Source organism: Phodopus roborovskii, unplaced genomic scaffold, assembly GCF_943737965.1.
Source record: "Phodopus roborovskii unplaced genomic scaffold, PHOROB, whole genome shotgun sequence".
NCBI classification, from domain to species: Eukaryota; Metazoa; Chordata; class Mammalia; order Rodentia; family Cricetidae; genus Phodopus; species Phodopus roborovskii.
Window position 1 is genome coordinate 21,508,557 of NW_026126410.1, and position 27,222 is coordinate 21,535,778.

The 27,222-nt window shown below is 35.8% G+C and overlaps 1 protein-coding gene across 1 annotated transcript in view; it reads right to left on the minus strand.

Moving 5' to 3' along the window:
• Positions 1-27,222, minus strand: part of Spef2 (sperm flagellar 2) — a 157,118-nt gene that overhangs the window by 62,695 nt on the left and 67,201 nt on the right. The window contains exons 14-21 of the mRNA XM_051182532.1: positions 26,103-26,155; positions 24,364-24,467; positions 20,615-20,871; positions 13,485-13,593; positions 12,304-12,461; positions 11,276-11,443; positions 7,457-7,507; positions 1,521-1,669 (exon numbers count right to left, since the gene is read on the minus strand). Coding sequence (XP_051038489.1) covers positions 1,521-1,669; positions 7,457-7,507; positions 11,276-11,443; positions 12,304-12,461; positions 13,485-13,593; positions 20,615-20,871; positions 24,364-24,467; positions 26,103-26,155 — 1,049 coding nt within the window. The remainder of the gene's footprint in view (positions 1-1,520; positions 1,670-7,456; positions 7,508-11,275; positions 11,444-12,303; positions 12,462-13,484; positions 13,594-20,614; positions 20,872-24,363; positions 24,468-26,102; positions 26,156-27,222) is intronic.

Here is a 27,222-nt window from a genome sequence, read left to right on the forward strand (position 1 = left end):
TATGTGATCTGGAAAGTCCTCAAAGACTACTTATTGAATGAATGAATTGACTTACTACATTTCGCTTCATCTTTGTACATTTCCTGATGTAATGATGACATACTCGTAAAAACATTGTTCCATTTTCTTTCCTTGAGTTTCATCTGCTTCCTACAAGAGTCCATCCCAAGATTTGTATATGCGAGCTTGTATCCTATCCCAATATTAATTTTATTTTAATTTTAGTCCTCTACAGTGTTATTTCTTTTGAGTGATCCCAAGGAAATAAGATTTAGGTATTTTTGCTCATCAATCACCATCCAATACCAATAATGATTATATTTTCTTGTCCCAGACTCCTTCTATTCTGTTTCTGTGATAAACTCAGAACATTTTGAAAATGGAATTGGGGGTGTGTCTCTCTGTGTGTATGTTTAAAGTAGTTTCTTTTAGGCCAAATGACACTCATGATATATGAGCATAGATACATACATTCTTGCATGCATACATTATTGTACCATTTAAATGTTTCATATTTAAATAGTTTCCATTTTTATCCATGATACTAGTTAATTCATTCATCAAAAACCTATCAAGAATCTGTCATATACTATTGACTATATCTGGTTCCCTGAATGCAGTGAGCTATTCTGGATACTCACCCCATTCCCCAGAGAATTTATAGCCTAATGTCTATGATTAAACATCCCTAGAGGATTTTTAATAACAATGACAGCACAACTCCTGCAGTGAACACATGGATCACAAATGCCTGTAGAGATGGACCTTGCTGGATTTATCAGTGTAAGAGACCACTGTGGACTGCAATAAAAATATAGAACTGATTCTTGCAAACATCTCCACAACTTTCACTAGAAAAACAGTGTTTGATTCCCCCAAGTTGATTGATTTATCTTTTGAAGCTCGAGGCCAGGGTAACAGTTGCTTTACCTCTGTCATAGGAAAATGGCTCCATGTGCCCCTCCCTGTCTATCATTCTTATTATGAGCTCTTGGATGAGATAGCTGTTTTATGGTTTAGTTACCTTCTTTCAGTTCTAAAAATCTAGAGATTAAATTTCATCTGGAAGTATTATAATAAGTACTCATGTATGGATGGGGGGGGGACTATAAATTCACTGGATATGTGTGTGACCGAAATTATTCTTCTAGGAAACTGCATCTCTGCTTGTCCTTGTGGAGAAAATTGCTACTCACAGAAGCTATTTGTTCTCCTGATTTCAATACTCAAGAGCAATTTCAAAGTGTGAGCCAGAAACTCAAATCCCTAGGAGAAATTGAAATGCAGTTCACTGAGAAGCCTCTAGAAAATGTATCATTGTTTCCCCCACCTCAATACTGTGGATGGAATCCAGGGTCTTCTGCACTCTATCAAATGAGCTGCAACTCCAGGCTTATCTCAGTCTTTTGATAAATATAGACAAAATCCTGACACCAGAGAATTGTTAGATGTTAAAAATGAGGCAAAACTTGCTATAAACAGGATAAATCACTCTATTATTTTGATTAGAAGGTGAATACCTCAGGTATGGGCTCAGTCACATAGACCCATTCTTCTGATCCTGGCTTAGGTGGTGGTGGTGCTGTTGGTGTGGGTGATGTGTCTGCAGAGCCAACAGGTGACTTCTTCGCTGGTGTTTTGCCTCCTGGTGTTTTTCCTTTAGGAGAAACTTAAACATGCATATTAAATCATTGCAGTACAAGTAAGCGATCAGGACAGATTTCTGGGGATAAGGTCTACGATTGTTACGGGATTCAGGCCACTCACTACTTATTCTTTGAGCTTATTCAGGCAGTTTTAGCAACTCAAAGATGTGATAGAACAAATGCTTCATTTGCCATGGCACCTGCATTAACAGATACACTCCTACTAGTAAGTTGTTTTCTTATTTAAAGGAATCCAACAATTGGAATCTGCTTGGGTATTGTAACCTGTGTTTCACTTTCACTCATGTCTTGCCTCTTTAATTCATCTGTAGCTCTTATCAAATTTAGGTTTTATTACCAAGTGTGTTTAATTTCCTGTTGTAAGAACTGGCAATTAAATTCTTCATGCCAAATGAAAAAGATGGTGTCTGGAACATAAATGGGGCTCATTTGTGCCCCTTGGGACCTAGAGCAGAAGGTAGAGAAGGGTCATATTTAAGGGTTATCCTGAGAAGGTAAGGCTACAGATGAGAGAAGAAGCCACAGAGGCTCCCAAACCTTCTCATATTCGCCGTAGATCGAAAAGATTTCTGAAAAAAAAAATGTATTTCATGCTGCAATCAGGCTTTAAATTTAAGCCTAGAACATCAAGAAGGGAGGGGAAAGAGTCACCAAGGGAGGTAGAAATGGAAGAAAAATGTGAGAGTAAGTGAATGGAGGAGGTAATTAAGAAGAGGAGGAGGAGGGAGAGGAAGGGGAGGAGGGGGAGGGGGAAGAGGGGAAAGAGGGGGAAGAGGGGGAAGAGGGGGAGAAGCAATAAGGAGCTTTGTTCTAATTTAGGATCTGAACTGGAAATCTACTTCTCTTTTCTTGATGAAGTGAGCAGCCAAGATCAGTTACTCTGTGTCCTTATATTGTGAGCATAGACAAACCATGAAAGGATATTATTTTTTTTCTTTAGAAGATTATCTAAGCTAGATTCCACCTGCCTTTGGATTAATTGTTGAAAACTGAACATTCAGTTGAAAGATGACTATATCATGGGGAACACTTCCTTTCACCTAAATACATTATTCTAATGAGCACAATTTATGATACTCTTTAGATTATTTTTAATTTTACGCTATTTAAAAGACATGGTTTATAAGGGCCAATTATGACTTTTGGGTATTTCAGGTGAGGTCTCCATATATAATTAAACCAATGTCCTTTAGCCATTCATAGACCTGCAGACTAGCTACATTTGATACATTTTCTGTATGAATTTTCATCATTCAATCTGAACTTGACCATTTTAAGGCAGAGTTCTCTAAGAAGAATTTACAAAATGAAAAACTGTGTAATCATAAATTGAGGAATAAAGAAAGCTTTCCTTCCTTATTTTAAAGTTATTTGGATCATTTAGTGAAAATTAGGAGAGGTAAAATAGTTTTTGGATAACTATGCTTTGAGACCATTTTAACCATATCTAACATTTAACAATGAAAATGCTGAGAGGAGAAGAATTATAATGGGAAACAAGTGTGCCTATACTTAAATGAGTGAAAGAAGTTACTTTGAAACAAAATCTTTATTAGCTATTTAAATCTAATGATGAACAAAATTTGATGTCTCAGGTTCTATAAGTAGATAATTGTGTCCTTGCTATAGCCATTTCTCATGGCTAAAGGGTTTGTAGAAAAGCTCCTGTTTAGTATGTCCTACACATTAATTTTAGGATATTTTTGTTCAATAATGGCAACTTTATAGGGTCAGGCAGATATTCATTAAGCCAAGATAATTATAAATTAAAAAAGTCATGGTGAAAGTTTCAATTTCAAACAGGGTAGTAGGTCAATGTTAAAAGGAATGATAAAATGACAGAATAATATGTAAATAACAAAAGTAATACAAATAGTGGTGATTTAGTAAAGAGCCGAGGAATTAAAAGTCAGAATTTAAAGCAAAATTTAAAACCGAGAATGCAAGTAAGTAATTGTAAGATATGAGAAAACTTGGATGAGAATATTAAAATTTAATTTTCTAATTAAATTAAGTATTCCTCAGGAAAGAGAGAGTGTTGGGAGGGGGCATTTGTTAGGAGGAAGCAAACATAGAAAATTTGTTTTATATATTTTGAATCAAGATATCATCATCATCCTTTCAATTCTAAAATATTCCTGTGAGAACCTGATTTAATTAGTATCTTTACAAATTGAACCCAAAATATTAGTTAATAGTGATTACATTAATATTTCTTAAGTTTAGTCATGTTTAGCTAACAGATACATAGTGTTTATGGATGACTGAGCTGCTAAGAACACCTGTCAAGGTTGAGACATGTCTGCTCAGATGAAGTGAACATTTTAGCATAGAGTTGGAAAATATTGTAGGAACACAACCAGGGATAAAAGGTCCTAGTGTTAGGGGAAGAGTCACAGACTGAGCATACACCAGCACTGTGCTAAGAAGGAACTTCAGCAAAGCTCATGGAGGAATGTGTTCTCTGTTCAAAGTCCTAGGATTGTATTGTTCCTCATCATGGAGTCAGATATGTGTAGCTACCAAGTAATGAGACTGATCATCTGAGATCATTTATGAAGCTCACCTCTAGTATAATTGTGCCTGGAATCTGGTAAGTGATTTTGCTTGTACATCTACAGGACAATCCTGACACCCCCAGCTCAGGAGGCATCACAGAAAAGGGGAAAGACTTTAAGACAAGACCTGGAAGGCCAGGGCATCTGCTTTAAGATTATGTCTTACATATAGTACTGGGAAGCTGCACCCATTAAATCTCAGTAATATGGTAGTCTAAACTAGACCTGAACAATGGCAACACCTGTTGACAAGCCAGTGTGGATGGGGAAATCTGAAAAGGGTCCACTGTTAGATGTAGATACAAGTAGTGAGGGAGAATCGCTCTTCCTAAGAGATGAGTCTTCTAACTGGTTATCCAGTTCCAAGTGATAGCATAAAAACATACACAAGAGAAACATAAAATGGACTTAGGAGGTCTTATTTATATATGGATATATATGTAAAAATAAAAGCAACACGTTATCAAAGGTGAGAATAGATATTTGACAACAATACTTAAAGAAGAGAAAGCAATGAATTTGAGAAGTAAGGGGGTTAAGCATGAAGAGTTTGAGTGAGGACAGAAGGTAGGATGGAAATACAGTAATTATGCATGAATTATGGAAAAACCAAGATTTAAATTAAAGGTAAATAAAAGTATGATGGCATTTATGTTTTATGTTTTGAAAAGAAAATGAGAGAGGACATGAAGTTGGGAGATTTGAAGTAGGAATGGACATAAAAGAAGTTAAGGGTGAATATGAGGAAAATACATTGCATAAAATTCTCAAGGAATTAGTAAAATATTTATTTAAAATAATAGGGAGGTGTGTTGGGAACTGGATGATCTGGCAGGAAGTAATAAAAATAATTATGTTTAAGAATGTCATGTGCATGTGTGAAATTTTCAGATAATATACAAAAATATTATTTAAAATAAATATTCCAAGATCACCATAAGACTGAACATTTAAGATTTCCAAAGAACAAAAAAGTAGATTGACCCAATATCCAGAGAATAATGATAAGTCAATGATGTTATCAGTAAGAAATAATAAGTTTTAAGAAAGAAGAAAAGAAATGGTATCATGCCTTGTAAGAGGGGCATTAAATATAACTGTGATACAATGCCTGTGAGATTAAAAACAATGTGTACAGTGTCAATGCTATTAATTTCAAATATTGAGAAGTAAAATTCAGTAACTTTTTGTATGAAGTAAATATTGTTCTTGTTTTTGTTTTTTTTTTTTTTAAAGACAAAGCTTCTCTGTGTAATAGCTTTGACTGTCCTGTGAAGTAAATAAATATTGTTACAAACACCGAAACAATAGCATTTCTACACTGTTGTAAGTAAGAGAACTTCTAAGTCTGACTTGAAGTTCACCTCTAAAATATTCTATCTATCCATCTAATGCTTGAGTATTTTGTCTGTATGTATGTACATGTACTGCATTTACATTACAGGTCAGAAAAGGACCTCAGAATCCTGAAACCAGAGTCACATTGTTTGTGAGTCTTCATAAGGATTCTGGAAATGGAACCTGGGTCCTCTGTAGGAGAAATAATCTCACTAACCTCTAAATTTCACTTTTCATGATATCATTTAACCTCATAAACTAGAAAACTTAAAAAAAAACCCATAAAGATGAAATTGGAAATTCTTTAATTAAACTGAGTTAGTGAGTGCATGTATGTTCATGTTGAACTTTCATGGTTGCTTATGGCTTGTTGTGGGTCTCTATGCTTCCAATTATGGGTGTTCTTAGAGTTTACATACTACTATGTTAAATTTATGATTTGGTGTCAAATATATCTATGTATACTTAATCTCTCTGGTGGGCTTATAATAATTCATTTGAGTTTAGTTTGGAACAATTAAAAAGAGATAAGTAATATAAAATGGGAAACTGCTTTGTTGGTAAACAATCAAGAGCTGATTATAAATTACAACAGTCAAAATTTCAATTAAAAATGCATCTCAGTGTTAATTTAGTACCTCTAGTTAAATAAGTTTACAGTGTAGCATAATCAGGATGAGATTATCTTTGACTATAATTTATAAAGGGATATTAATTTCAGCATAACTATTCATACGTAAAGCTTGTGAGTGTGTGTGTATAGTCATGATAGTTAAAGACTGCATTTATATGTAGTATTGAGATATATATTGAGATGAGTATAATACTTAGAACATTTTGTGAGTATCACCCACTTTTAGACTAAAAATACATTGGCAATTCATGATGGATAGTAAAAGTACACACCCCAAGACAATAATAATTGAGAATGTACACTGAAAAAAGTTAAGTGTACATATTCATTGCACCTCAATCTTTAATTAATTATTTGGTATATCAACAGCACAAATCTAACAGTAACATGCTTTAAAGCCTGAATGCTTTCAACAAATTATTTATTATGTATTTCAAAAAATAACATTTATCTAATTTCAAACAAATAGATAAAATAAAACAGACAAATCTAAATGAAAGTAGAGTCAGAAGACAATGCAACTTAAAACATTAGATCAAAACCAGAAGAACAGAAAGACAGCCACTGTGGTCCCTGCCCTTGCACAACTTCTGAGGCTCAGGTGGTACTGTGGCTCAAAACATCTAGATAACCAAGATAGGAAACAAACAAACAAACAAAAAAAAACAAACAAAAAACCCACCATTCATTATATAAACACTCACTCAGTAGAAGGCAACTTTCCAGGCCCCTGGATCTCAAATCTGAAATCACTTAGAATCTCACAAGAGCTCTTGGGTGAGAAAATGACATACTTGTATTTTGGAAAATGTAATAGGGGCCATTATTGATGCAATGTAAAGTTTTAGCTCTACTTCTATTCTGTTGTGTTATAAAGAAAGATGGTGACTTTGTGTCAAAGTGCTTGTTGGTGAATACAGTTTAGTTAGAGGCCAAAGAAGGTGCAGTGCCTTTCTGGGAGCAAAGCTTAGCTCATAAATAACACCTGTGATGTCTACAAGGAATGGATGGATGCTCTGCCTGTTAGGCAAACCACTTCATTATCTCTTGAAAGTATCACTTTTCTCAGCATGACCTTGGGTAAGCACTAGGCTGCACATAGTTTGAGGCTGGTTTCTTTGAATGAGACCAAAGAAGTAGTCTCAGTGTGTACTGCTATACTTTGTGGCTGTTCTCACTGAGATTCTTAGAAAATACAGGAGCACATAGAACAACAGCTAACTTTATTTGCTGTACCTTGCCTTTGAATGCAGTCTCACCTTTTTTTCCTTTCATTTCATGTTGAGAGTCTTGCTTACCATGCTGGATTTCTAAACAAAATTCAACACAAAAATATCATTGGTGACTTACTTAAATAACTCAGGCTGTACAATCTCTGTGCAATCAACTATATTTGTGAACTGCATCAAATGGGTCACTTTTTTTTTCTGTAAATTGAAATCAATCTGAAGACAGACCCTACATTTACTTTTATTATATAGTGTTCACAATTATATTTTATATTGTTATACTAAGAAGTTTAATTTTAGCTTTAATATTGATATTTTGTGATGGGCTTTTTCATAATCTGTAACGGGATTGTGGAGTTTTTAAGGTAAATTACAAGTCCATTTGACGCACACAACATACTTAAATTTAGTTTAACAAAATGACCTTCATTCAGTAATACCAGATTTTCCCCAAAGCAAGATGACTTAGCAAGTACAGGCACTTGCCCCCTAGTAATGCAAACTTGATAATCTAAGTTCAACCCTGAGTAACCACAGAAAGGTAGAAAGAAAGAACTGGCATACACATGCAACACACACACAGTAACAATAAATAATAATAATAATAGTAAAGTATGAAAACCAGATCATTAATAAAAATGAAACACTTTGAGGAAGCTTTCAATAGCAACACTGGACTGGTATGATGTATCCTTAATATCCATTTGGCCATGTACTATATTGCCTAGTGACTTCTGTATTTCCAATATCACTGTCTCTAATTTATAATACAAAGGATAATTTTGCCACATTTATCTTACATTCCCTAGAACCTAGTCAAAAGAGGGAAATTTGGAAATGGACAATCTGGAGGTCAATACTATGTCTCCAAAATAAAAAATAAATAAGGATTCAGTCCTTTAATAAAGTTACTATTACATACTGCATTAGTTACAAAAATGTTCAATCATTCCCTTCTCTTGACCTTGAGATACATACTTTCTTCAGTGAGCAAGTGTGACAGTTTGAATTATTATAATGTAGAGAGTTCATCTTTTTGTGTGTGCTCAGAAGTGATGGTTAAAATTTTGTAAATGCATGTTACTTATATTTGAATATTACCTCTCTGACAGCCAAGATTCCACAGAAATAAACAATACATGACTTAGAGGATTACCCTCAAAACATAAAAGGCCCTTTACATATGCAACATCCTACAACACATCTCACAGACATCTACATGTTTGGATCAGCTAATGATTTTAAATAAATAAGTTTAATAATTAGAAAAATTTATTATAAAAATATTCTTGGTAACAAAGTATGTAATTAATTTTGTCTTTTAGTATAAATGACATAGACAAGCAAAATAAGACACTGGTCTTATAAAGTTTTGTGGAAAATTAATTATGTTAGAAGTAATGTACTGGTTTTCATTTTAAAGGTTAGTTCCAAATTGTTTTCTGAAATCTCAGTGTATGTGAATGAGTACGTGAGCATGTGTGTTTGTGTGTGTGTATCATGTAACCCAGGTTACCCTTAAGTTCACTATATAGCCAAGGCTAACATTAAACACCTCATTTTCCTTGTATCTCTAGCAAATCCTGGGGCTATAGATTTGCATTACCATGCTTATATTAAAAATAAATAAATAAATAAATACTTAAAAATAATGTTAAATGGTAACATGGATATTATTATTTTATATTGAGAACGTTAATTAAATACTAACATTTGATGATAGATTTCATCATGGACCTTTCAATGAAGGGTAAACATGAAGGTTTTTAGTTGAATCCTAAGGACAGTTATAGCAAATATAAAATGGAGATCTGTATTCTAGAATTGTACTTGGACCAAATCTACTACAATTAAGTGTACCGTGCTTCCCTTAGCATGATTTCCATGCTAGTATTTTGGGTATTGTTTAAAAAAATAATTCTTTTCTTTTCGTGCCTTCCCCTTGAAAAAGTAAAGAAATTTTCTTGGGCAACTTTTTTCTTTCCTTTCCTTTTCTTTTCTTTTTTGCTCTGAGCTGCTGAGCAGCTCTCTTCACTCTCCTGCCTCTGAGCACTAAGTATACAATCAGTGTTGATTTGTGCTTGAATGTAATAGGGCATGTGGAAATGACTATATATATTTAATATCCGAGACTAGCCCTGCCCTTGCTGGAAAGAAAAAGAGACAGGTACAATTACTCAGTGAAGCCAAAACAGATTTATTATTCCACCAATGTACACTATTCAAGGTTACAACTTTAAAATAGAAAACAAATCCTCCAGGAACTCGATATTAAACTTAAACATTAAACTGTGTCAGAATCAGAAAGGCCAGAGTTTGGTTTCAGGAAAGGCACAGTTTTATACCAGTATTCTGATTATAAGCAAGCTCAAAAAACCACGGTGGATAATTCTATAGCATGTGAAAAAAGCCTTCTGAGTCTAAATCACATTTTAAAGGTTTGAAGTTTTCTTCTAGTCCTTTAATTTGTACTTTTCAATTCCTAATGATGTGTGTGTATATATATATATATATATATATGTATATACATATATATGTATGTGTGTATGTATGTATATTTATCACTTATTATTTCACTGTTTTATGCTAAAATCATTTGTAATATTTATGTACCTTGCATTTAGTTAAGCCCAGATTGGTTGAAGCAAAATGGTCATTAATACATTTTTATTTGTGTCACTTAAAATGACTTTAATCATATGAAACAGAGTTCAATACTTTGTCTCAAAATTTTTGCTTACTATGATTAAATTTAATTTTGTAAAGAACTACAGATTTATGTCAAATATCTATAGGGTGAAAACATTGTTGTTAGAGACAGTTATGACACATCAAGCATAGGTACCAAGCTAGACAACTGAACATCTAACCACTTGTGAAGCCATGTCACATGCCACATTGATGTTCGTGCCACACAAATATCACTAGGACGATTTCAAACACGTAAATTGTGTCATGGTCAATTTCTTTCATTTATTGTTAAATTTACAGTCTCTGTGGCTAAGGATCTACAACAAATTTAATCTAAAATGTATTTTCGATAAGACTGTTTTTCTATGAATATCTATGTTTACTGAGATATCAGGTGTGTGTGTGTGTGTGTGTGTGTGTGTGTGTGTGTGTGCGTGTGTGTGTGTGTGTGTGTGTGTGTGTATGGGATTGTGCGTGCATGCGTGCATGCCATGGTAAGGAAATACCTTTTGAGATCTGGTTCTTTATTTCCACTACACAAGTCTTGGGGGATGTAACTTCGGTGCTTTTACAAACTGAGCTACCACATTGGCCCCATCTGTATCCTAACTGTAATCCCCTTGCTGAATATTTCTGGCTATACACAAATTCAAGTATCTAATTAATGTTGTTTGTTGGGACTGAAGAATATCCTGTCTGCACGGATTCTCATTTCATCTGAGCATTCTCACAATACAGTTCTATGGCTTAGTAGACAGCTGTTTCCTCCATCAGCCCCAAAGCACTTGCCTCTCTGCAACCTTTCTGTTCTGACCCCAGCTCACATGCTGAGTAGCTATCTTGAGTGGGGTGACTCCACATAACCTGTGGAGCAGGTAAGACACTGAGCTTTTTAAACCAATGGTTTTGCTCAGTAGGAGGGCTTTTCCTTGTGTGAGGATGTAGCTCAATGGTAGAGCATGTGCTCTGCCTGTGAGAGACCTGATAACTATTCCTAACACCACAGATATTAAAATTCTAAAGAAAGAGCATTTCTACTTCTGGACATGGATATTAGTTTCACATGATTGAAGTTGCCAAAGTCTGAATCAGTTCATCATTGTTTTCTATGTGAAAATAAGAAACTGACAAACGGCTATGAATCAGTTTGTCAGTCACCTGATTGTGTCTTTCCTTTCCCAGGAGAAACTTTTGATGTATCACGATGAAGATGAGTCTCCTTGTCTTTTTCCGCTTCAGAAGAAAGCGGGGGAGTGGTAGTAGGAGCCTCAGCCGGGGAAGCTGCCACCTTTTTGTCAGCTTCTCTTTCTTCTAATTTCTTTTCAACTTCAGAAGAATGATGAAAAAAGAACCTATGTTAGGGGTTCCAGGCACCTACTCTTTCATTTGAACTAGCACATATAAAATTATTATGAAATCATAATTAGTAAAATTACTACCACGTATTATATTTGCTATACAATTGCAGCAAATATACGTATTATACCTAACATTCATTCATATTTTGAGCTCTTCTTTACTCTTCTGCCTCATAGTTACAATCAATTACCATGATATAAAGTTATAGGATGAAAGCAACAGAGTGTGTGGGTTGAGCATGTGTGTCTGTGTTCAGAAAGTAAGAAAGGGCTGGGGAGCTGGCATCAAATGTCAAAATAAAATAAAAGAATGGAAAAAAGAAAGGGTTTTAATTAAGTGGTTTTGAAGAACAGCAAATTAAGAAGTGCATAGGAAGAGAGCAGTCATGAGAGGCCATGAGTGCCTGTTAGCTCAGTTTTCTAGAGGCTCACAGAAAGCTTCACAGCCAGGAACATCACAGAACACTGGAGGCCAGTCAGGCACACATAGTGAGTTCCACACCTTGTGGTCTCAAGAAATGAAAAGTAAACAAACAAACAAATAAATAAAAGGTTAAAGCAATGTGATATAAGATGATAAGATGTGGGGGTTTGGATGCAAATGGGATAGGTCCTGGAAAGTCTAACACATTCACTCCACTGGATGATCACACACCTGAGAATATACAGACAGTGTTAACTGGATTCGTTGAGTTAAAAAAATAATGATGACAAAAATTTGGGTGGGTATCTGAATGGGAGGTTCATCTGTGAGAGGATGAATATTATCAAAATATAATCTATGTTATTCTTTCAATGATGTATACATATGCATATGTATATAATTACCTTTGATCTTTTTATTTACTATTTCAGTAGCAAAAATTTCCTTTACTTTCTGGCATAAAGGGCCTTCATCTATTTCAGCATTTATTCTTGTCAAAATATTTTGTGGCTCTGTAAACCACTCTTCTAGCAAAGGCCAGTTGTCTAAGAAGCCAACTATTCTGAAAAATAAGAATATTATATAAATATGTGATACTAATTTAAATGTTTGAGTAAAGAAACATTAAACCTGATCTTTAGTGTGTTTTATTTGACAGTTCATGATGAAGAAGTCAACTGCTGATGGAATTCAACCCAAAAAAGCAACTCAATGGAATGTATGGGTGATGGAGCAATACTAAATATAAAGAGCTTGTCTGATGGTATCAAGGGATAATTCTTATAAGTTTAGGGTATGAGTGAAAAGGAATTGAAAATGCTACCCAGCCAGTAAATATCTGACGTAAGTCACGTCTCTGTATAAAACCAAAGACAATATCCTGCACACTAATGCTAGAGGCAGTCGGAGACTCTTCTAACAGTACCATCACCCCCACCCTTAGGCCATAGAATTTCACTCTTAGGCCATAGAATTTTTCTTTTCTTGGACATACAAAGTGAAAAGGCCTTTGTAAGAAAAAAGGGTGCAGGGTAATTTATTTTACTAAAAAGGTTTCTTTTGCTTTTGTTTTTTCTTTTCCTTCCTAGGGCATAGAGAGCTCCATGTAGCTCAAATTATACTTCCTGTCTCACTTCTTATTTTTAGATCTCTCAGGCTTTCATAAAATTGCCTAATTTTGCCTGGATCTACTTTTCTGAAGGAAAATTATGCACAATTCAAAGAATGCCATGTAACTTCATTTTAGTATAACAGAAGGGCTACTACAAACTTTTCCAGTCTGACTCATAATCCTTTGAAATTCTGTATTCTTCATTGGTATTTTTGAAGTGTTTGCTGAATTCCATGTAATTAACTTGCAAGTATTTTCTGGTTGGCTTCTTTCCCCAGACTATAACAACTGTGGCTCCAAATACAAAAACTCCGTATAAAAATTTCACTCAATGCCACAATCCTATTTTGTTTTACTTTAAAAGACTCAATGGTAGGGAATATATCCTTGTTGTAGATCTTATTATTTCAAAGTCACTCTTGTCATCCTATTTGAAGGGAAAGGTACAGAAAGGGCACAACATTTAAAACTGACCTATGGTGTATCTGGTGTCTTAAATTCTGGTCTCCATCCTTCTCTTGATTTGTAGTAGCTCCATGATCACCAAGATTTTCAGGAGAAATTTCATGTGAGATTTCCTTGGCTATGGTTCAAAATTACTTAATTAGACAATCAACAAAATCAATAAAAATGCTACTTACTGTCAAAACATACTTTTGTAAGACTCTAGATAGATTATAGCCATATTTTTGCTGTAATGTTACTTTAGTGTGTTTTACTCTAGATAGATCATAGCCATATTTTTGCTGTAATGTTACTTTAGTGTGTTTTTATTTAATCTTTTATATAGAATATATTTTGCTCATGCATATGTGGTCAATACGAATTGTATTTATGGTTATTAAATAAAAGAAGTTCATTTTAAGATAGACTATGTAACAACATAGTAAAACCTTTATTTCAGAGACCATTCTTCCTAAAACGTTCGTTTTAACAATATGAAAAGATTGGGGGAAACCTGGCAAAAGTCGGGTGGGAGGAATGTTTTGTAGATACAATCATATTTTATTGTAATTATGTACGGAATTCTCAAAGGATAAATTTTTTAAATACATAAATGAATATATTAATTATAGAAGAGCAAGTCACAAACAAAAAAGGGGAAGAGGAGGACACAGGAAATGATGGGAATACAATGTACTGATACACTGAAATTCTCAAATAAATTTTAAAAACAAAATTGATTTAACAAGTGTGAGGAGAAAGCCAAACAACCACTATAATTTTTAAGGTGGTTTTAGAATAAGAGTTTATACTTTCTCTTGGAAATCAGTGAAAAATGAGGCAAAGCAGACTAAAGAGAAACTGGGTTTTTAATATGGAATATCTTAGGATAGAGTGTTGGTGAGAAACACTAATGCCTGAAGTTAGGCTCAGAGATGTGGGAGAGGAAGACAGGAAGAGTTTCTTTTAACTAAGAGCTTCAAATGAGGTGCTGGAGAGCACTTATTGCTCCTGCAAACAATCTGGGTAATCGCAGAACCCACATGGTAGCTCTCAATGGCCCATAGTTCCATTTCCAGAGGACCCAATGCTTTATTCTGACCTCTTTTACCATTCACACATATATGATGCAATAAACTCATAAATGCACACACACACACACATATACACACAAAGTAATAGATGAATTAAAAAAAAACAAGCAAAATTTACAAAGAAGAAAAGACAAGTGGTGCCATATTTCTTTTTGGTTGAAGTTTGGCCATCAAGATGACACTGTATTCTGATTCAAGAATCAAACAACCAAAAATGAGTAACATTCCCTCATGTTTCATAGCTGTCACTACTAAGTTTCAGTGTGAACAATTCATGACTTCTTCTCTCCTCATTTCATTATAAAATGCTCTGGCTTCCTAGATCCAGCAGAACATTTTCCAACTGTTATCAGAGCATACTCCTGATAGTTCATATAATTTGTTCCAGGACTGACTGGCTTTTCATTTTAGGATGGACTATGTAACAACGTAGTAAAACCTTTATTTCAGAGACCTTTCTGTCTAAAAAGTTCGATTTAACAATATGAACAGATAAATATGACAAAGGCTGGATTGTCATGGATAACAAACCTGGAGAGAGAAAAATCAACACTTTGGAGTAAAAATTAGAGTAAATTAAGGTAGCCATAAAGTCAAATATATATGAAACTATTTACTATGCCTTATTCTAGAATTATGAATTTTGTTTAGAACAAACATAAATAAATTGGTCATAAGAAACAACAAATTTATTTATTCAAACTACACAATACTTATAAACTGGGAATAGAAAAATGTCAAAATCAAGCCCTGAGCTAGACTAAAGGGAATGAGAATTAAAGCAAAGCAGCATTGGAATGTGATTTAATAGCATTAAAGAAAATGAAGTACCTCATAAATATAGTAATGAGTTTTTTTAAATTGTTGTTATAAAACGTACTATATATAAAGCCAAGAAAGAATGCCTTGGACCAGATTAAAAGGGATGAGAATTGTTCAGAGAAAAAGAGTATGGAAGACGAAATTAACAGAATTCAAGGCAATTAAGTCCCTTCACAGGGGGCAGCAACTAACTGTTTCCCATCTACAGGTGACTGAAAGATGTGGATGCTTTCTCAAGAGACGATCTTATCTCTGTTTTGTGGTGAATGCCTCACATGTGCTGAGGATTTCAGCACCCCAGTTAGATCTCTCTTTCTTTCTCCTCCATCCTCTCTGTCTCCCCCTACTTCTGTCTCATATTCAGACATGGTCCCACTTCCGTTGTATTTTTCCATCACTCACTACCACAGCTCCAGTATTCTTAGTGGCCTTGGGTGATCCTTCTTTGTGATTTTAAATATTCACACTCTCCATGTAAACTCTGACCTTCCTAGGACTCCTATGAGGCTCATAGATATTTTCAACAGTGCCCAGTTACAGAATCCCTACAACCTCTCACCCGACCTGCCACCATTGCCTTGTCTTTGTTTGTAGCATGGCTGAGGATTTCAGTTTTCCTTTTGGTCTAACAGTCCTTCTTTCACTTTCATTTTTTGATAAAATACTTTGATGAAAAGCAACTCAGGAGAGAAGGGTCTTAGTTCACAATTTCAGGTTATAGTCCATTACTGGGAAGTCAAGGCCCTCATTGTGATTCTCTTTCCAGGGACTCTACACTCTGGCAAGTTGAGAATTGAAATTAACCATCTTCCCTATTCTCTTCTATAGTGGGTATCGTTAAATAAACTATAGTGGGTATCTTCAAATAAACTATAGTATGTATCTTTAAATAAACTATAGTAGGTATCTTTAAGTTAAAAAAACAAAAGAACTTTGTACCCTTCCCTCTAAGAGAGGAGGAGAAAGGGAGGGAAATAGAGAACAGATCCTAAGAAGAAATCTAAAGCGTTTGACTCTATGTTTTCTGCCTTTCAGGGAAGTGCTTTTAGCAAGTTATCTTCACTCACCTTCTCCACCTGTTGCCTCTATTTCTGGCCTCAAACCTCTGCAATCCATCTTTCCTCTCCCCATCACTAATGAAATAGATTTCATTGCAGTCACCCAAAATTTCAAAGCCAATGGGCACGCTTCAATCTTATCTTACTTTGTTATTCTGTACCATGTACAGGATGAAGTCATCTTACAGACCTTCCATGATTTTATAATGATTAGGCTATTCACAGTATAGCATGTGAAGTAGGATTGAAATTCTATTATTTGCTCCAGATCACACCATGTATTAATGATTGATAATGGGTTCAATTTCACCAATGTTACTCTACACTTTGAACTTCTTTTTTATGTTATACTCTTTATTTTATTAGACCTGCAAATGGGAAGTGATACCAAAATGTGTGGCTTAATGAAATCATAAACTGAAAATATGCAGGATCTAGACCAACAGCAATTACCAGTCTTGGAAGTCTCTAATATACTTTGCAATTCCTATTAGTCTCAAAGGGTTAGTACCCACAGCCTGAGCTAGAAACCTTTCGGCACTTCTTTCTGCCTTATGCAAGCCACTACTCCCTCACACAAGCCAAGTCATGCCTTTGCCGATCAGCTGAGGCAGGTACCTACTCTTGCACTCTGATGCCAGTCCCCTGCAATGGTTATTCCTTCTCCCTATGTCTCCTCGATTCACTACCTATTATCTTTGAGCCTTGGCTGGACTGATGTTCAACATTTGCTGCCTACCTGCCTTTGTATGTAGTATGTGATATGACTCATCAGAGGTATCTATGGATCAGACAATATGTTGAACCCATTCCTAGTGACTATGCTCCCACATTCTGGCTTAGACTTTTACCATTCTAGGTAGGAGAATGGGTAGTACTTTAATCCTAAACAACTGTACTTCCTCTGCTTGTAAAACATCACTCTTCTTCTAGTTGTTCTTCATTAGCTGCTACTACCAAACATTTTCCTTTTTGACCTAATAAAATTTTGGGGAGTCTATGGATCCTTCTATTTTACTGTATTCTTCTTAGGTGAGTCTCTACATTTAAAACCACTACCTTTAGTATTCACTTCTCACATCTAAGTCCATTTACATAATTGTCCAATAGGCATTTCAAAAGCGACATGTCAAAGAAAACCTTATCTGTTTATTTTCATATAATTTGAGTGAATGGTATCACCATTCAGAGAATTAAATGAGTCAGAAGCATATAAGCATCCTATTCTGCCTGGCTATATGTTCCATCCCAAATGGTACATACATTCTGTAGTTTACCACCTACATACTATTTGAGTCTGAACAGTACTTGGGTTCCTCCTGCTCTCTAGGTGAACAATTTCTGCTCATCTGAAAGCTATGTGAATCTCTCTCTCTATTGACTCATTACTCTGAGCCAGGGCTGTCCAGTGTAACTTTCAGATTATACTTTATAGCAACTAGTTACATACTATTGCTATTATCAGTTCTGTTAAGATGACAGCCATCATCCACATCTGCATAGAACTGACACAAACATAGTCAAGTCCTCATGTTTTAAATCCTCATTGCCAAATAAGTAAAGAGTGGCATGGGATACAAAGACACATGGGATTTGGTTCCTTCACAACTTTCTTTCTTAGATAGGTCTGCCTTTGAGTGCTGTATTAATAGTGACAGATTTAACAAAAGAATGGTTAATGGTATTACTTGGTAAAGCATAATTAAAAACAAATATGAAACAAAATTCATGAAATGAACTGGGTTTTAGAAATCATTCAGAAATCTGCAGACCAATGAATGGAACTAGAAGAAACCATCCTGAGTGAGGTAACCCAGTCACAAAAAGGGAAACATGGTATGTACTCACTCATATATGGATATTAGACATAGAGCAGAGGATGATCACCAGCCTATAATCCACACCACCAGAGAAGTTAGGAAACAAGGAGGACCTTAAGAGAGACATACATGGGTTCCTAGAGAAGGGGAAAAGTACAAGACATCCTTAGAAAATTGGGAGCACTTGGAGGTAGGGGGATGGAGTTAGGAGAAAGAGAAGGGGAGAAGAAGAGGGAGAAGGAAGACATGAGGGAGCAGGAAGATTGAGTCGGGGGAAGAATAGAGGAGAGCAAGAAAAGAGATGCTGTAACAGAGGGAGCCATTATAGATCTAAAGAGAAATCTGACACTAGGAAAATGTCCAGAGATCCACAAGGAAGACCCCAACTAAGAATCTAAGCAATAGTGGAGAGGCTACCTTAAATTCCTTTCCCCTATAATGAGATTGATGACTACCTTATATGCCATCCTAGAGCCCTCATCCAGCAGCTGATTAAAGCAGAAGCAGACACCCACAGCTAAACACTGAGCCTAACTCCTGGAATCCAATTGCAGAGAGGGAGGAGTGATGAGCTAAGGGGTCAAGACCAAGCTGACCTGAACAGAACAGCTGACCTGAACAAGAGGGAGCTCATGGACTCCAGACTGACAGCTAGCAACCAGCATAGGACTGAACTAGGCCCCCTGAATGTGGATGTCAGTTAGGAGCCCTGCACAATCTATGGGACCTCTGGTAGTGGATCAGTATTTATCCCCAGTGTATCAATGGACTTTGGGAGACCACTCCCCATAGAGGGATACTATTTCTGCCTAGACACACCTAGAAACACAGGGGAGGGACTATTCCCTACCCCAAATGATGTGATAGGCTTTGATGATCTCCCATGGAATGCCTCACCCTCCCTATTGAACAGAAAGGGGATGGGATGGGGGATCAGAAGGGGGTATGGGAGGATGGAAGGGAGAGGAAACTGGGATTGATATGTAAAATAAGATTGTTTCTAATTTAAATAAAAACATAAAAAGAAATCATTCAATGTGTCAATAAGAGAATATAATATGTTATGATCAGTTCAAAAGAGAAAGTAGATACCATTATAAGCAATTGGCAATGAGGAATAGATGGATATTAACAGCTGAAAGGTCTGGCTACTATCTATAGAGAAATATTTGCAGTGATCTTTTTGGCAGTGTAAATTCATCTTGAAGAAAATTCACAAGGAATTTTCATTGATTTACAGAATAGTTAAGCCAAAGACATGGATCATGAGAAAATCAGTTGTTCCAAAACATCTAAGAGAAAACACAAAGGTCTCTACTGAAAAGATACCAGTCACTTTTCATTCACTTCAAAGTCTTCTACAAGATTTCCTGACATTTACTACATACCACACCAATCCTATGTGGTTAATTCCAATTTCATTAAATATCATGGTAATACGATAGCCTTACTCATTACATAGGATAGGAAATTGAGGTTTTAGAAGGCTACAGCAAGAGGATCATTGAGTGTCTGAGTTTAAAACCAGCCTAAGCAACAAAATGAGACCTTACTTCAGAAAAGAAAAAGTAGATAGTAAAATAAATAAATTAAAAAAACCCCAAAATAGAATAAATTAAGTTTCTCAAGTACATTATTAGTGGGAAACTAATGGTTAAGAATATGTACTTTTTATCCTGGTAAATACTTAATATACCGAAAAATAATGTTTTCACAGTGATGATAAGAAGTCAAATAAATCATAAGTCTTGGCAATAATACTGAACTTCACCACATGAAGACTTTAAGCCATTGCTTCCTGCTCTTTACAGTTAGGACAAAACCCAAGAAAGGATGTTGCCAGATCCTCACATACAACACATTATGGTACCAGCTGGCTATAAATTGCTTCTCTACAGGCACAACTCTCACAGAGGGAACTTTGGGCATAGAGAACTGTCAATTTGATGGGAAGGTTCAGTGAAAATGCTTATAGTTGGCCTAGAATTCTCCCTTAGATTCAGGTTTGGCTAATACTCAATACTGACAGTTAAAATAAGGAACAATGACCTCAGTTGGATAATTCTTTGAACATTCATCTAAATGGATTCTTCCTCACACTTTCAAATTGAAATATTCACAGAGTCAAAGAATAGTTTTTTATTTTTTTCATATAGTATATTTTGATCATGCTTTTCAAACCCTTCCCACAAGTCCTCTCATACTCTGTTCACTTTCCTACCCATCCAACTTCCTGTCCTCTTTGCACTTAAAAAAAAGGAAACAAAAACAATAAACAAAAAGAAAACAATGGAGTCAAACAAATTTTAAAAGCACTTGTATTTCTGAAAAAGTCCAAAAGTTTAAAATCAATGCATTCAGCTTACCTATGATATTATTCATGCGATCCAGTGACGAACTGTCTGAAATGTCTAGAAGTATGACAAAATCGAATGCGGATGGGAGAGGAGTGGCTTCTTTGGAAGGTGTAGGGCCCAAGGCCAGTGTGGGCATGTGTGCTTTCTTCTTCTCTGCCTCTATGCATTTTTTTTCGTAGCCTGTCAGTGCCTCTTCCAAGAGCTGAGCTTGATTTAATGTCATTGGAAACCCATCAAGAACCCAGCTTTGGTTCTTGGGCACCTCACTAAATTCAAACAGCACAATTCATTAGCATGTTGACAGACATTGTTACCTTACAGAAGTTAGTAATACAATGAATACCATTATCTTCATTGCAAATGCATCCTATTACATGAATTTCAGTACTTTATAGCTAAAACATTAGACTTTCCAATATGTTCTGATCACTGACTTGTTTAAAATCCTCTGTGGGTCCTTCTTGTCCTCCAAATCTATTTGAGATGCTTTTTGACATCCTCTTTAAATGGTTATGACTTCTTTCTCCCCAACTTCTAGACTCCCACTGTTCAAATGCTTACAAGCAGATATTCTTGCTATTATGTGAATACAAATGGCATTATTTCTTTTATGCTTTTATAAAATGTCTCATTGAAGCTTTGTATAGATGAACAAAAATGACATATTTTGATTGGGGAGGTTCTTCTGTATGCTGTGAATATATGTGTCTCTTATTGGTTGATGAATAAAGCTGTTTTGGCCAATGGATAGGCAGGATATAGCCAGGTGGGAAGTATAGGTGGGGTTATCAGACTTCAAGGAGACTGAGAAGAGGAGAGGCAGAGAGTGAGTCACAAGAGAGACACAATGTATCTACTGGGAAGGTGAGAAGCCATGTGGAAATATATAGATTAAAAGTTATGGGTTAATAATTAAGAGAGAGCTAGCAAATAAGAAGTCTGAGCCATTAGCCAAATAGTTTATAATTAATGTAGTCTCTTGTATATTTATTTGGGACTAAACTGCTGCAGGACCAGGCTGGAGAGAAACTCTGTCTTCAATATTTAATAAATCTGATACATATCTTAGCCTATGGTGAACACTCTCATTGCCAACCTAGAGGGTTGTTCTCACCTTACCCAATCCTACAATAGGCTGATCTTAACTCTTTAGGCTCTTACTAATTTCACCATATGATTAAATGCATCTTGACATAAAAAAGTTATTCTTTTAAAATTACAGTAACAGAATTGGGTTATAAATTTCCAAAGTATTAAGGATTGGGTCTAAAGTTTTGTTTTCTCTCACCACATTGTCTTTGATAGACAAGTGCAAACTATATAAAAAAAGATTTAATTATCATCTTTGTTATGCTATCCCTTCAGATTATGAAAAATTGAATATTTTCTCTTATATTTTAAAGGTCTTATTTTATTTATTGCTATGGTAGCTCTCATTTTAAACAACATAATCACTAATCATCTTTCAGTCATGCATCTTTTGGTGCAAACATGCACTGGTTCATACAATGTGGCAGGAAGAAGCAGACACTAAGTTTCAGGAAAGATTTAATTTCTTGATCAAAAGCATCAAACCGAAAATAGCCTCCTTTCTAAATTCTCAGCACATTTCCAAAATTCCTTTGGTACCTGCCTTTATTTCTTCCACTAGGTAATAGTGAGTAGGAAGAAAGTGCATTTCACTTTCATGACTTCTTTTGAGAGAGATCAAGCATTTTGCATGGATTGGATTTACTAACCCATTTGTCTAAACAGAGAAGAGAGTTCTTTAAAAATGCTTGACCTTTTCTGAGGCATGACATCTCAGAAGCCACAACAGGCAGAGACAGAACTTGGAGCTGCACCTGTTCAATGCTACAGCAGACATCAGGGAGCCATGGGGCCTGACTTTAGATTTTGTGATATCACTGCTCAGACACAGCTATGTAACCAGAACATCTGATGTTCCTCTGCTCTTTGGACTAGGCAAAAAGACTGTGAACTAATGGCAATCCTCTAGCGGTGTCCTAGAGGAAATAGAAATGGTGTTCTGTGGTAGGAGAGTGATTCTGTTGTGGTGCATGCATCCTGAGATCCACTGACACTCGAGTGAAGGACTGATGGATGCTTTGCATATTCATTTGCTCTACAAACAAAGAGCACTGTGGTAAAGCATACTTTATGTCAGTTCTGAGAAATGCACGATTAAGAACCCTCCCAGCTCTGAGGATAGCAGCCTTGATTTCCAGATGCTAGATAGTGAGTGAGAAGCAGCTTACATCTTTAAAGCAGTCTTTGAAGACAGCTTTATGGAGGAGTTCATCCCAGGTGGATAGTAAAAATTCCATAAACTCTCCTTCCTCTTGTGTCTTAATGTTTCCCACATATCACAGCTAAGCAATTCCATTATTACCATCCAGTTCTTTCATCTGAGACTTTTGCTTTTTTTTTTCCTACCCTGTGTGGATTCTTTCCTTTATCATATAGACCAACTGCCTCTTGTAATGTACCTGTTACAAAGCAAGGTTGAGGGGAATCTTTTCTCTATAGAAAGGAGGACATAGGAATTACAAAAATCTTTGAACTTTTTCCTTTCTCCCCAATCACACACCCTCCCTGTGTCACACATATGTCCTTATCTAGCCTGTGAACTATTATTACCTGTTGCCATACTGTTGTTTAGCCTCTGAATCCCTGGACTCTATTCCTGCCGTCTTCCTGAAACATAACACAGGCAAGTGCAGAAACCTGTGCCCATTCAGTTAGGATTTTTTTTTTCCCTCACAACTTGTCCTTTGGCTTACCTAATTGTCCAACTTCCTTGAATTCCCCAAAGCTATTAGAAGTTGACCTATGCTTACATCAGGTAGAAGTAAAGGTTGGTCAAAGAGAAGAGAGACATAAGCACGTAAATCTATATATTTACCTTTATATGAAGTGAGACAGAGAAATAGCTCAGCAGTCAAAGTGTTTATCATGCAAGTATGACAACTGGAGTCCAGATTCTGGGAACTCATGTAAATGCTGGCTGGGTGTGGGGACAAGGGATCTCTATGTAGGCTGCTAGGGAGAATGGCTTTTATCTGCAGGACAGGATTTGAGTGAGACTACCATTTAAAGGGTAATGAAAGAAAGATGAGACAATTCTGTGGTGATATTTTGTTTATGATCTAACAAATAAAGCTTGTCTGAAGATGAGAATGCAAAGCTAGCCACAGCCATAGAGGCCAGACAGTGGTAGCACACATCTTTAATCCCAGCACTCAGGAGACAGAGACAGATGGATCTTATGAGATAGCTACTCTGAGCTACACAAAATTGGTCCAGTCTAAAAGAAAAACAGAGATCACACAAAGGTGATCCCAGGGCTGGGGATCCACGCCTTTAATCCCAGCACTAGAGAGGAATAAAAGGCCAGAGTCTCATTGCAGTCTGAGGTTTGGTGGAAAACAGGACAGTCTGTAGACGCAGTCTGAGGGTCAGTGGATAGCCCCATTCAGTCTAAGCATTGGCATAGGTGAGTACTCTCTAGTGGCTGGCCCCCCCTTTTTTTTCTCTTATCTTCAGCTTTAATCCCCAATATATGTCTCTGGGTTTTTATCATTAAGGCAAACTAGATTTGTACAACACACTGTCAATGTCAACCTTAGGCTTCTGTACCATTTCCATGCACACTCTTACACACATCCACACAAGCACATGAGTCACACAAGCACATACAATTATACATATAGGAAAAAATATTAAATAGTTACGAGAAAGGAAACTGCAATACATACTTAATAGCATTTACCAGGATGTTAATCAGCAATATGTCTGGAATGCTCTTCCCTTTTTTAAGCAACCAATCTGATTTTGCACCAAGTTGAGCTCGCAAACTAAGCTGTGGAAGGAAATGAAGAGGGGTGGGAGAGAGCTAACTGAAAAGATGTCTGGAGTTCAGTAACCATGCTCGATAATGAAGATACCCCAAGGAACTACCACACTTCTGTAGCCAGGGAAGTATTCAAGGAAAATCTGTATCGATTTTGAAACATTTTATTTGGAGCTCCTTTCACTGTAAGATTTCTTCCTCTAATTTTCAGCTGCCCTGGCATGCCAAATTTCATCTTCTCACACTTTCAATCATGACGATTCAGCTCTAACCAGTCCTATCTACGCAAGAATGCTCTCTGGGAAGATACACACCCAAATGGCTATCTTTTTGTGATCACATTCCAGATTTTCAGCTCCATTTTTCTTCTGGCTTGATGATTGCCCATCCTTTTTCTGTCACAAGTTCACTCCAGTGATTAACTTTTTGGTTTTGTTTAGAATTCATAGTTATGAATTTTACAGGGGTTAATTCTGTTCACATTGTGTAGTGTCACTAAGCACAGGCTTCCCCCGAGTTGGCTCTTCACTCAGGGTCTTATTTCAAATGAGACTCTAGCTCTACTCAAAACCGTCCAACTCAAGTAAAGTACAGCAGTGTGCTCTAATGACAGAAGTCACCATAAGTACTTCTCAAGCTCTGACTGACCAGACTCAGACCTCTAATCATCTTTCTAATCCCGGCCTTTGTTGAGCACACTGTTTACCCTGTAACTATCTACCCATTCATGTCCCTGGAGAGGCTTCCTATGTCCAGTTAGCTAATTCTCTTACCTCTTTCAATCTGCCTAAATCATGCTTTCTCCAGCAGGCCTACTTCATTTTAACACAGGGACACTTTCTCCTTCCTCTGCTCACAGATGCTACTGTCTACTTTTCAATTTTTCTTCAACCTGATCATATTTTACCATGCTCTTCAACTCACCTAATAGTGTTTATGGCTGATTACCTGCCCACCTCTATGAGAATGTGAACTTGATAAGAGCAGAGAATGCTATCTTTTATTGATATGTCCAAATAATGCAGTTCATAGGGAAGAACATGCTCTTTTGTGCTGAACTGAATATGGATTTGGATGCTTTCACAAATCCAGCCTTTCTGATGATTTATATTTTAAATGAATATAGTAAAAGTTATGATGCTCTATCCATAGCTTTTTCTCAATAAGTCATCATGTTGAGTGCTTGGTTGCAGAGCTGACTTTTTTTTATATTTAATTAATTCTGAAATCTGAATGATAAACTTGTTCACCATGATAAAATCCATCATAAAATAATCGATTGTAATAAAAAAGTAATTGAAACACATGTGATTAGTCCTGTCATTACTTTGCTACATATTTAACCAATACTGTTTATGAAAATACTAGTTACCTTTAGAAATACTATCAAGTGAATTAAAAAAAATCGTATGCCCACCTTACCTAACCTGGTAAAATGGCACAGTAATTTCTACTGCTTTAGATATAAAAATATTGAAAATATAAACAATATCACAGAAACTGATTATTAATTACTCTTCTATCAAACATGATTTAAAATTCAAATAGAACATTACTAGTTCAAACTATCTGGACATTTTTTCAAAAGAATGCAAACTAGGAGACACCTTTTAATATATGATTATATTAGATTATAATACTTACATTTAAAAAACTGTCACTTGGTTTGAGATCTTCAGCTTCATTAGTCTTGAGATCTATTAAGAAGAAGATAGTAAGAACAAAGTGCTAGCATTTACATTTAAAGACCATGCTGGCACTTAGCTCTGTTTGGTTGGGGATTAGACTCAGCCATGTCTGATATACTGAGCAAGGATACAATGTGGGCACTGCATCAGGGCTTTTACTTTCAGTCCACAACATTGCAGATCCTGGCCACTATGTGGCTTATAGCTTCCCACTTCCTTCCTGGCATAGACTGACTGAGCTCATAACAAATTCAAAATGTACAGTTTCTTCTTTGGTAAACAAAGCAGCTTTCTCAAAACAACAACAACAACAACAACAAAATAACAACAACATCAAAATGTTAATTCACTACACTTACATTTTCCTGAATTGTGAAGTTATAGATAATAAATGTTTTAGAAAAACTTAAAAATTAGAATGGGCTCATAGTTAAATTATATTGAAAAGTGTTTTCAGAATATATTGATAGTGAAAAGTAACAATACTAGGACTAAGATAACCTATTAAGATATAAAATAACAAGAAAACAGAAGCTGAGAGTGTCATTCAAAAGAAATGAAAAGGCCACGTCAGAAAAAGTTGCACAACTATTGCAAATCTATGCAGGATTCTATGGTGACAGTAGATAACAGTGATCATGAGGAGGATCTGAGCTTTATAATAAAATGTCAACAAATTGAAATATACTAAAATCTTCATTAACACACACAGAAATGTCATTTACTACTTAAAATGTTTTCCTTCAGTGATTATACAAATAATCTGAAGGAATTAGCCTGGATTCCCAAAGAGATACCTTGTAGTTGGGGGGTTAGTAAACTCAGTTCTATTGCTATTTTTGAAGAGTGAGAACAAGCCCAGTTTAATGAGTAGGGACCATTGTTCCCATGAGTTGAAGAGAACACTCAAGTCTTCTTCCATGCACAGAGTTCTGATATTACTCTCTCAATCACACTTGAATAGGTGAAAGGGAAAAAAATGATACCAACAAAGAGAAGAGTAAACTTAATGTTTCCTGTTTGCTTTCATAAAGGCAAAAGTGAGAAACTACTTTAAGGAAGATGGTGAAAATATT